The sequence below is a fragment of the Chroicocephalus ridibundus genome, chromosome 1 (genome assembly GCF_963924245.1).
Source record: "Chroicocephalus ridibundus chromosome 1, bChrRid1.1, whole genome shotgun sequence".
NCBI classification, from domain to species: domain Eukaryota; kingdom Metazoa; phylum Chordata; class Aves; order Charadriiformes; family Laridae; genus Chroicocephalus; species Chroicocephalus ridibundus.
The window spans coordinates 191,981,417-191,993,916 of NC_086284.1; the positions used below are offsets into that span (position 1 = coordinate 191,981,417).

At 35.8% G+C, this 12,500-nt stretch overlaps 1 protein-coding gene across 16 annotated transcripts in view; it reads left to right on the plus strand.

Annotated features, from left to right (window-relative positions):
- Positions 1–12,500, plus strand: part of FOXP2 (forkhead box P2) — a 433,923-nt gene that overhangs the window by 371,537 nt on the left and 49,886 nt on the right. For 13 of the 16 annotated variants that reach the window (XM_063323215.1, XM_063323216.1, XM_063323200.1 and 10 more), the window contains 3 exons: positions 97–262; positions 6,708–6,921; positions 8,543–8,647. In XM_063323215.1, coding sequence (XP_063179285.1) covers positions 97–262; positions 6,708–6,921; positions 8,543–8,647 — 485 coding nt within the window. The remainder of the gene's footprint in view (positions 1–96; positions 263–6,707; positions 6,922–8,542; positions 8,648–12,500) is intronic. The other 3 variants (XM_063323208.1, XM_063323210.1, XM_063323213.1) reach the window with 1 other exon arrangement.

Below are 12,500 nucleotides of genomic sequence, written 5' to 3' on the forward strand. Positions count from 1 at the left end.
GAAGTTGATTTTATGTTTTTGGCTTACTAGCCTTCACTGCACGCTTTACTCTTTACTGCATTTGCTTTTTTTTTTTTTCCTCCTTTTCCTTTGTAGCAGCAGCAGCAGCAGCAGTTGGCAGCCCAGCAGCTTGTCTTCCAGCAGCAGCTCCTCCAGATGCAACAACTTCAGCAGCAGCAACATCTGCTGAACCTTCAGCGTCAGGGACTCATTTCCATCCCACCTGGCCAGTCTGCTCTTCCTGTCCAGTCTCTGCCACAAGGTATTCCAGTAATACATGATTGGACTCATTTCTAGTGCACAACTTTCTTAACCGTTCCATTTGCATCTGAACTTCAGCAGTTTCCTGTTATGACGCTTAAACATACTCTAGTACTAGAACTTTATTACTCATATTACCAAATTTTTTTAAGGTTGATAAATTTTACAGCATATTTTTATGGAAGAAAACAGCTTTTGAGTATTTTTTCTTAGATATAAGATGCATACTTATTAGCCTTACGTGCTGAAAACAGTTTCTGATACCAGCACAATTCAAGCACCATTGCTTTTCTGTGAGGAATTACTGAAATCTGATTTAGTGGAAATGTTATCATTTCAGTTAATATAAGTGAACAGATATAAAATATATCAGACAATGATGTTAAAGCCATTCCAAAACTCACCTTTTTTTTTTTTTTTTTTTTTTTTTAAGAAAAGAAAGTGTTTGGCATCGAAAAGCACTTTGACTCTTCAATTTATGACATGTGAATTTAGGGACAAACCTTAGGATTAATTTTCTTTGCTATTCCTTTGTATTAAATATGTTAAATGTAACCGAGTTTTGAAGGTGGTGAGTCCAGCAATAATGAATTATGCCTGACAAATAACAGTGAAAACTTTCCGGGGAAAAAAAATACTCCCTTTGTCACTTTGATCAAGATTTCTCAATGCTGAAAATGAGCTCAAACCCTACTACTTGACACAAAGACATTTATGGTTGAAAGAAAATAGGGCATGCACTTTTGAAAAGTAAATTAACTTGGAGATCAATGCTGCTTACATTTTAAGATAAAGCGAAAATCTTCCCATCTTAAGGACTCTGTCTATAACCTGTGAGGTATGTGTTTATGTTTGTGTTACCATAGAGAGGTGAGCAAAATGTCTGTCATAAAAATTACACAATACTCTGATCTCTGACGCTCCAGTCCTGCAAGGAGCATTGTTTAGACTGTGTTCATGACAGGTAACATTACTTTTAATTGGTCTTTACGCATGTATCTGTTTCCTCCGCCAGATAACTATTATGAAATTGAAGCTTCAGAAATTAGATGAGCAAAAGCAGAGTACACAGTATATAGACAAAAGTGTAGAGAAAAAAAAAACAAAACATAGAAAAAAGACATGAGAAAGACTTACCCACTAAAAACCTTAGTCCCTGGAAAGGAGAGATTCCAAATAAATGTGTGAATTTATACATCGTTTTGTGTGGAAAAGCTATGAGACAAGCACATCTAAGTTCTAAAAATTATAACAACAACAACAAAAAGAGTCCTAAGTAAGCTATCACACTAAATATCAGTATTTGAGAATAGCAGTGGTGAGGCAAGCTGATTCATTAATTTGGACACGTGAAACTGGTGATGTTGGTTTCCTTTTGTACAGAGTCACATTGGACCAGAATGGAAAAAAGCAATTGAAACACAACCGCCCTCCGAACAGCTTTACCTTCTGCAACCTCCTCTTGTGCCATCTGTTGCAAGAGGAATTCCTCAGGTTTTCTCTCACATTAAGCAATCCCCGTAGATTTCCCTGAGCACTCCTACCCAATTGCATTGATATTCATTAGTTTAATGCAACACTCATTCATCCACTTCTAGTAGAAAAACATAGAAAAAATAATACCTTTTTTAACACATTTTTAGGGGAACTAGTAAACAGTTCTTTTTAAGAACTTTCTTTTACTCAAAGAATTAAGCATAACTGAAGTAATGACAAAGAAAGATTGAATCTAAAGAAATAAAATAAATTTTACAGTTAAAATATATCTGGATTGGGGTTTTTTGAAGTAAATTAATCTCTTGTCTGCTTATGCCGTGATATTTTTTAATTATAATGAATTCCAGTCAAGTGTTTAATTCTTCCCATTTTTCTCTCCTAGTTATAGTATCTACTGTGTATGTAGGATTCCTTTAGATACACAAGTAATTTTATAGGATCTCAGTTTTTCATAGACCTGATGTAAATGCGCAAACTTAAAAAACACAAGACAGCTTTTCCTGGAAAACCTCTCTGCATCTCCAGAAAGGCCACTAACTCTGTGCCAGGCGAGATGAAATTAGAGTGATGAGGGTGAGAAGAAAAGTCTTCCCAGCAAGGTGCTAGAACAAAGAGAGAACCAAATGCAGAGTTGTGACCGGCTCAGAGTTCTTTCTGTGGGCTTCTTACAGCACACTGTGTCTTTCATCAGAAGGTACAGCACCCAGTCCGGTTCATAATAATGTAATAAGATTAATAGGCTTCAGATCTGTTGAGGCTTTTTCGTAAATCTTAAGTTTACACATCCAAATACATCCAAATATATTCAATATTTACAAATCTAAGTAGTACTTACTAGATTTAACAAAGATGTCCCTGCATTGGGGTTTGCATTAAAGTAAGAGGATCAAACTTCCTTTGTTTTATAAAATTTAGCAAATTTTATGACAGACATTTTCTGTGGCAGTATTAAATTAAACCTTCAGAATTTATTTAAGGTAATGCATACTGGATGTGGTAAAAGGATGTTTTTCTCCTTCCACAGTGCTGCAAGGTGTAGAATATGCTTATACAGAAGGACTTACGTATGTGTAACACGAATAATTTTATATACATCCATTTAGATTGCTGAGTTACATGGATGACTAGAACAATGAGAGAAACACAGGGGGATTCATGTTTATAAGTTATTGGTCATAAAGAGTCCTTTAAACCACAAATTATTAGTGACAGAGAGAGCATGGCGTTTGCATTTCTTAGTGTGAAAAGACCTAACTTCCAAGTACAGCTGTAAGGTTTGCGTGTATAAACAGTATTTGCTCCAAGTATAGTTTCTGCCTTTAAAAGACAGGAATGTTTACCACATTTTCTTTATGGTCAGGTATAGCAAATAAGATACAAGAGGTTTTTTAGCATATGTTTTGTGTCCAGATCTTCACTATGCCATACCCAAAGCCGGTGGCTCGCTGTGAGTTACTTCCATGTGATGCTGCATTGATTAGCTAAATGCAAAGGACTGTAAACGACAACAATAATTAAAACAAACAAACAAACAAAAACCTAACAAACCCCAAACCCTAAGTTTCAATCAGGCCATGTAGGAAAATCAAACCAAATGCATGGATGGGGTTTATAAGTGGTAGTTTTATTAAGTATGTATGCAAGCATAAAAATAGAGTAGATAGTGGTGAAAAAAGTTATAAAATTAACCTCAAAATCCCAGAATTCTTGGTGCTAGTAAACCACATAGCAAACCACTATTTGCCCTTTTCATTACAGTCCCTAATTTTTATCCCACTCTGGGTCCTTTTCCTGATCCTTTCTCCTTTAATGTAGTGTAGAGAGAGTATTTTGAGGGTTATCACAACCTATGAAACTTTAAAACTTATGCTGCTTTTACATCCAGACTAAAATATCTGTCAGCCATTTTACAGGTCTCTTGTAAAATGGGAGTTGGACTTTTTTAGACACAGAAACTACAAAATTGCCATAATTTACAATTAATTACAAATCTGCTTATTAACTTTATACTTTTTAAGTGCCTGCCCTTAATCCTTTTATCCTAAAAGGCAGCCTTTCAGAGTGCTCTGAAGAAGTGATAAAATTAACCAGCCTGAGCCCAGAGAGAAATTTCTTTCTGATTTCAAAAAAAAAAAACCTCTAGGTGAGCTAGGCAGCCTGGAGACACGGCTTCATCCATAGCTTCCCGCAGAGGAAGGGGCTGCCCAGCAGCTGCCCCGAGGGGGAGGAGACGCCTGCCCGTGGGAAGGGCCATTGCTCCAGCTGCTCCCAGCCCTCATTCCTTCACCCAGCTTCTGGGTGGCTCTTTCCCAGCTCCCCCAGGGCCCAAAGTTTGATGAAAATTTTCTCCCTGCAAGACACAACAATATGTTTGCCCTGTGATCATTCAAGCAGATGAGTTTATTCTTGGTTTTTATTTTTTTCAACACAAGATTAGTTTATTTTGTTCAACAGCAGGAGGAAGGGAAGACTTTGAAGTAAATAATGTACTGTGTATATCATGCCACCTAAATGAATACATTACTTTTCATTTTGATTTCTGATTGCATTTGCGGGTAACCATTATTTACCAAGCTAAAATGGGTTATTTGCAGTGTTGCTGGAACATACCTCATGAACGCGGCAGTAATTACTTACCTTCATTAAACAATTACAACTAGTATTACCATCACTCCCGTTACCCATCTCTCTAATGCAGTAAATTAGAGCCTGGCTTCTTTGCTTGCTTCCTTAAAATCTAGCTTTTCGCTGTACAAATATGATATGAACTCCAGTTTTAAGATTTACCTTCCAATCAACTCTTACTCACTTTGTCATTGACTGAGTTTGCCAATGGGTGTTGGTAGCTAAGGTAGAGAAGCAGGACACAGAATAGTAGTCTAAAAATTAGCTCCTTTCATAATTTAAAAAAAGAAAAAATACCTTCCAACCAGTTTGTTTCCACACTACCTCCAGAAATTATTATTTCTGTAAATCACTACTAGTCTGTTTTTTAATAGCTTTGTATACTTCATGGTGAGACAGCTATTGAAAGTATTAAGGAATGTACTGTGCTTTTTTGTAATTTTTTGTTAAATCTCTTTTAGTAGTCTGAGTTCCTGTGTCTTCAAAGTAAAACATTATCTAATAAAGAGATTTGCCGAACAGTGAAAAACACTCTTTACATCTTTCTAATGTAGCTTGTTTACCAAACAAAACTATCCTCAATAAAAAGTTTGAATTAATAGATACTTTATAATCCTTTTCTGAAGGACAATAAATCTGAGCTCTTTCATAAAATAAAAAGACCGACATTTTGATTCAGACAACATCGACATTTTGGAAGTTTTACATTCCAGCAGATCTAGATACCGTGAGCGTGTCTTACTGAATTTCACTTGTTGAGACAAGATACAAAAGACAGAATTAGATTTTAAGATACCTCTGGCCCAAACCATGTCAGGCTAAAAAAACCTGGCCATGAAACCAGATGTTTCACAAGAAGCTCTCTGGGCTTCTCATTCTTTTCTACATTTAATTTAGTGGTCTTCAAAAGAGAGATGTCAAACTTAAAAAGACTGGCAGTGACAGAAGGTGTATGTATTTCTGATGTACTCTTCATCTTTCAAAATTTGAATTCCCTGCCTTAGCTGCATGTTCGGTGGAACGATAAGAGAATGCTCACAGCTCTTCTCTTGCCTGTGTTTTGAGAGTCCTTACTCCGGGCAGAAGCATATTGTAATGGAAGTTTCCATGACTTTGTGCAAAGTGCCCAACTTGAGCCAGACAACCCTAACACAGATGTATGAATACATTCTATGAGACATTGCTATTTGTGGCTGAGGATGAATCCTGGAAACTACAAGTGTTCAGGCTACAACTGCAGTAAAGAGCAAATTTAATCTCTGTCTGCAAAGATCTGGTGGCTGGACTCCAGAATAGTACTGTGCATATAGCAGAGAAGTTTGAGAAGCTCTTCAAATTTTGTATGGCTGCCCATCACCCCAGGAGGCTGGTGAGACAAAGTCTCCTTTCTCCTAGCCAAACCCACCAATTTGTTTTCCTCAGTAGAACCGGACAAAAAAAATAGCTCAGGAATTTGATGGGCTGCGCTACATATGATTTCATCTGTGTAGGGGGAGTTGTAAATGGGCCGGTTTTGTTGGCTTTATATTTGCCTGGTGCCACTGAATGGTACCGAAGAGCTTAAGCGGTCACCAGTATCTAGCTCTGTGCTGTAGTGGTTTTGTTCTTCCAAACAGTCGCTTTGGTTTTGCCTCTTAAGATGCATTTTTAAACAGAACAATTTTTCTAAATATTAAACAGGACTAATGAATTTGAGTGTGTCATTAATTAAAGTCAGATGCATTCTGCTCCAGTGTTAAACCTGTTATGATCTCATTGATTTTGGTTTTGTCTTCTGATTTTTCTCTCTCCAGTCTTCTTCCCCCGCTCCCTGCTCTTGTTAAGTGTTTAAAGAGAATATCAATGTTTGTATCCTTAGTGTAATATGTTTTTCTATTTTCCATTACGTGTTTGATTAAGAGGAATTATAAAACCTGAGTTAGCTGTGGATTCATTGAGTTATGTTTCCATGTCAAGAAATTGATTAAGCAGACAACGGAAATCTTATCCAGAAGTATATTTAGGGTTGGGGTTTTTTTTCTTGTCAAGAAGTACTTGCAAGTTCTTTGTAGCTTTCAGTCTTTGATTCTTGAGCAATGTTTTCATAAGGAATATAATATTATTAAAATTGGTGATTTCTAATTGACTGTTTATAACACAAGAGAAGACAGTTAGATTACCTGGATTCTGACAGAAGAAAAATGAATTTATGTTTTACTACACATTGATTGTGCTGGAAAAACAGCATCAGCTTTATTGTTGGCATTAATCCATTAATAGCACTGAGCTCATTATATGAAACTCTTTATTTTGTTATATTAGTGGGGCTCTCTTTCATTTTATAGCTGGCTTAAGTCCTGCTGAGATTCAGCAGTTATGGAAAGAAGTGACTGGAGTTCACAGTATGGAAGACAATGGCATTAAACATGGAGGGCTAGACCTCACTACTAACAATTCCTCCTCTACTACCTCCTCCACCACTTCCAAAGCATCACCACCAATAACTCATCATTCCATAGTGAATGGACAGTCTTCAGTTCTAAATGCAAGGCGAGACAGGTAATTCTGACAAGATTTCAACTGTGCTTATCTTTTGACATAAAGTTGTTGTTTAACATCGTAAGTCACGTATTTCCAATCACAAAATAACACTTAATACAGGTTACTTAAGAGATCATGGAGACTTGATTTTTCAGAACTTTTTATTAATGGGGCATCATTTTCAATAACGATGTCTAATTTTGCAGATGTGATGACAGTTACCTGCCTGTGGTTTTATAACACGTGAATTTATGGTAGTTTTGTTAAAAATTAGAAATCCCAGAGTAGAGGGTGCTGGTTTCGAGGTGTAAATGCAGAATTGTGGGCACTTTTGTAGGCGTGTAATTTCATTCATATTTGAATTAACACATCTGGCAGTCAGGCCCTTACATATATATGTACATATATCTTAGTTGTCAAGGCCGTAATACAGTCCAAAGACTCCATTAAGAAGTGCTTTAAAAATTAGTACATTAAAGCAGTTCTCATATTGTTGATCTCTTGTGAAGAAAAGCACTGCATTTTCCTTCTTTTATGCACAACAGTAACGTAGTTGATACATTTCATACAAATTTTCAGTAGTGTTGGTGTAATACAGTGGAATTCAACCATATGGATAAAGTTAAAATAATTTTTCAGGTGTATTGATGGATATTTTTTACTGTTCCTTATTTTCAAGTACTGGATTAAATGCATACAAGAGTTCATAGCACTTACTAGTAAATATTTTAGTATAGTCACATGTAGATGATCTCAACATAAGATGAAATTTAATCTGTATCTACATAACCTAAAATTGTAAATAATTGTGTTATCAAATAAACATTCCATTTAATTATTTTAATATTTATAATAGGAGACTATAATTTAAGCATCTCTGGTCCTCATGTGACTGAGAAAACATTTTTCTATCGTTATTTTGTATTATTCCAAAACTGGTATTTCTCTGAATACCTTTATAGTAGTACTTTTAGTTAGCGTTACTTTTGTGGTTAATATCTCAGAGAAAGGTTCTTTGCTTCAGGATGCGTAGCTGACACCCACCTCCATGGGACGGTCCCCTGAATTTCTTTGATAACTGTACATTTCTTTGATAGCTGTAACCATTGCGGAGGTTCCAAAAAAAGACACAGAATACAGCCGGGGTTTTTTATGAAGCCAAGTAGCTAATGGAAGCAACGCTTGTGAACAAAAATATTTGCTAATGGAAGCATTATTTTTACACACATTAAAGCAGAAAATCCAAATAATTTGTAGTAACATTCACGATACTCCTAAACTCTGACTGTCCGTCTTCAATATTTCTTCTCAGAATTGATCACTTCTGAGTATATTTTTTATTTATAGGTAAATGTTACACCAAGGTCATATGGCAGAATTAGCATATGGTATTATACAGTCATCTTATTTTTTCATCCTTTATTAACAGTCATCTTTGGCTCTATTTCTTCTCTAATTGGAACATCATCTAGCCTTGGCAGTTGAACTATTCAATAGAACGATTAAATTTTTCTGACTGCTCTGAGCTAAATTGACCTGTTTTGACCTGTTTGTCACTGATCGTAACCTGACAGGCGCTAGCAGCCTCCAACGATTATGGCTTTTGAGATGAATCTGATGCCTTATTCTTTTGCTACAGCTCGTCACATGAGGAGACTGGGGCCTCCCATACTCTCTATGGTCATGGAGTTTGCAAATGGCCTGGCTGTGAAAGCGTTTGTGAAGATTTTGGACAATTTTTAAAGTAGGTGGTTTTTATTCGTTGGTACTGGCTTGTTTGAGGCGAGGGAAAGGCAATGGCAAACAAAGTTTTACTGTAAATCACGTCAGAGATTTTTTTGTGTATTCCAAGCAACTGGATAATCGAGGCTATCTGCAGAGGGTCAAATTGTTATCCTTTCTTTCATGTCGAACACTTTTCCAGGCCTTTCAGTAGCACAGTGTTTAATCCTCTTATTATCCTCTACTGGAATGGAGCCTCAGAAAATTTGAAGAAATGCTTTAGATTGTATATTGGATAGTAAGGGTATGAAAAAGCACGTTTTAAATGCTGACAGTTTGCGTATAGTGGGAATTAACGTGTATAGTATAAATAAAAAAGCACAAAGGACTAAGCGTGACCATTTAACTTTCACTTGCTAATTTATTTTTGCTTTTACTTTTGTATGTGCACAAGACACAGTAAAAAAGCGCGGTGAACAGGTGGGTTTGCACCTTTCAGGACTGAACAGTGATGTCAAAAGTTTTCACTTACAGTATTTGGGTTTGCCAGCTATTGTTGAAATCAGGGCATTTAGAAAATAGGTGACACAGCTTGTGCTTTTCATCTGCAGCTTCAAACTACAATGGGTTTCTGCGTTATTTTTTTTTAAAGTATTACTAGTATTCTGTGTTCATTTGAATTTGCAAGAACAGCACTGATTTTCTACCTATGTACATTATGGACTGGTCTTTGTCAGAAGAGCTGTACTCATTTTGGCATGCAATAGATCTTAATGGAAAGCTACAGATAGGCTTATATAGATGAGTAACTTCAGGGGCTGAGACTCTTATGTTGTCATGGTGCAGCTAACAGGGTGAATGAACTGTTTCATGCTTCATCAACAATTAAGTTAATTAGCTCATTTGAAATTGCACTGCTTTGTTGCCAGGATGTTGGCAGAAACATCAAAAAGATGTGTTTACAAATGGTAGACTACAGGGTATATAACAGAAGCACCTTAACAACAGACCATAAGTACTCGGTATCGCAATAACTTTTATATCAGAATTATAGCAATACTTTTCATAAAGTATTTGCAATGCTTTCTCCATCTTTCATGCTGTCTTTCAGTTTTAAGTGAAGTAACTTATACTGACTTGCAAATCTGAGATAAGTATCACTCGTGATAAATTTTTGTTTACAAGTGCATTAAGTGGAATGTCAAAATAATGTCTTTTTATTGGAGAAAACTGGATAAGGATTTAAAAGAACCTGATTTACATAAGTTTGTATTAAAAGGAAAATGAAATCTCCCAAATGCAACCTAGTGTTCTAAGTATTATTAATACTAAGAATTTAAATTCATTTAACTCGAGCATTCTCCTTTTCAAGAAAAAACTCCATTTTCTAAATACGGCCGTCCTTCTAGGCTATAGTGATGCTAATTCTGTGGGCAGACTTTGCACATCCATTATGTCAGGTCTCTCGTTATAATCCACGATCACTAAAACCATTTTGATTAAGGCGGTGTAGTGCTAGGTTTACAGATGCTCTTGCTTTTCTGAACCAAATAACCCTGGAAAATGTGAAAGCGACATATAACATCTTGATAATTCTGGGGCAGAGTCAGTCAGGGTTTACAGCAGTGTCATGGCTTTTGTCCTATGCACCATCAAAAAAATGTTTGAGAATATTTTATTATTTCTTCTTTTCATTCAATTCTGTCTTCTATGCCCTTAAAACGAATAAGAAGTCACGGTGCTGAATAGGCGAGGTTGTTTATGAAATAGAAATATTCCTTCATTTTACCCTAGCGTTGAGATGGAAATCAATACATAACCTTGCATTAGATTCTTTAGTACCTTTTCATGTTCACACTAATGCAAAATCCCCATTACAATTAAAAAACATTTTCTTTCAATTAAATATCAACTTTTAGTCCAAAGATTGACCATTTTTCCAACCCATTAACTTTATAGGGGATGACAGGACTAATGTCTGTAGTTTTCAAGGCTTTGCTCTTAGTCTAATCTTTGTTACGATGTTTTAGGTTCTCTGACTTGAAACAATATGATACCTGTGTTAAGAGAGTTAATGCAAGTATATTGTACCAAAATGAAATATTAATAAGGTACACTATCCCAGTCTAGTAGTGTGTATTTCTATAATATGCTTATGACAGCTTTGAAGAGTGCCTGGTTTACAAAGTGAGCTCCAACTTCTTGTGCTCAGAAAATGGTTTACCTAGCAGCTTGATTTAAAAAAAAAAATACTGTGCAGAGCATCTGAGAAGGAGGATTAAGATAGAAAACACTGGCTTTGCTTCACTTTCTTAATAATGGAAAGGATTTAGGGCGAAGTGACGAATAACTTGCAATAAATGACTATAGCCACAAAAGCTATTTTCACCTTCATTTTTGTTTATCCAGTATGAATGGTTTTTATTTTTAAGATAATTTGAGGACCCTTTGATTATGTAGAATTCTTTTGAGATATTCTGAATAGCTAAAGGAGTTACACTTTTTGTGCTGGGGACTAGATTCAGATTTGGAAATGTATGCATTGGTTTCAAGAAAATATAGCCGATCTTCTCCATAATATATTTCTGTATATATAGGAAAACCTAATCCTGTATCTTTTCTTTGATATTCTTCAACTATAGGCACAAACACACAGTTTGTATTTTATGGAGTAATTTTCTATCTTGACAAGAAGGTGTTCGATTACAGTTGCTCATGTACACAAGATCAGTTTTGACTGTACGGTAAAAATAATCACTTTTGGCTTAAGAAAAACTTCAAAATGTAAAGACAGGTCAGAAAAAGTTGTGACATAACTGGAAAGATGACAAGATCTAAAAAAAATAAATGCCAGGCACTGAAACAATTAGAAGAGTGCCAAAAATGCTTATGAAAATCCAGAATTTTGGTGTGAAACAGGTGCTGACAGAAACTAATTTTGCGGTCTCTAAGTGAGGAGCCCAGTAGATCACTAAAAGCATTTAAGAGTAGTTCTTCGTGATGCTTCTTTAAATGCCAGAGTGCAATAATATATGACAAAACTTCATTGTATTTTGTCTGCAAAATTAATTATCATTCCATTGCTCCTAAGTCAGTCGGGGTAGGAAGGATTTGACTTTTAGAGCTTAAACCGAAAGGTTTACAATAAAACATTCCAGCCAGCAGGGAAGCGTTCTTTAACCTGCGTGCAGCAGACACCAGCAAACATAACACAAGCTACAGTACAAAGACAGGTAATGTTTTCATCTGTGGAGACAAGGGAAAAAAAATCATGCTGGAGAAGATAGGCCAGCTTTGCAACAAATTGTGTTTATTTCTGGGGCAAGAGAGCACATTTAAAAGTCTACACTAGTGACCAAGCATGATAGTCGGGATGACAAAAAAAAAGCCATAAAAAGAAATAACTTCATGGAATAGAATTAGTGCCGTATAAAACTTGCTGTGGGGTTTTTTCCCCTCTTTCAGCTGCAAAGTGATATACAGCATTATGTTCTTTCTTCCTTAGTGTGCATTGTCCATTTTTTTGTGTGTCTTTGACTAGGCGGTGTGACTGTAAAATTATGACCTCAAGAATCTTCTTTGAACTTGTCAGAATGTTGTTTCTTTTGGTGACAGTGCCAGCATCTCTCAAAACTAAGGCATCTGACATAATCAGCTAAATGAATAGTGACAGCTAACATTTTGTATTTAAACTCCTGTCAGTGTTTAAACATAAAAAGCTTGATGCAAAATAAATCAAACACCACTGATATGCAAGTGAAACATTTTGTTAAAACAATCCCTGCCACACTTGGATTTCAAGCTGATCTCACTACACCTTTTGAAATGTTGCAAGTAAAAATGAATTTGAAGTTCCCGTGCTTAAAATGGAATTG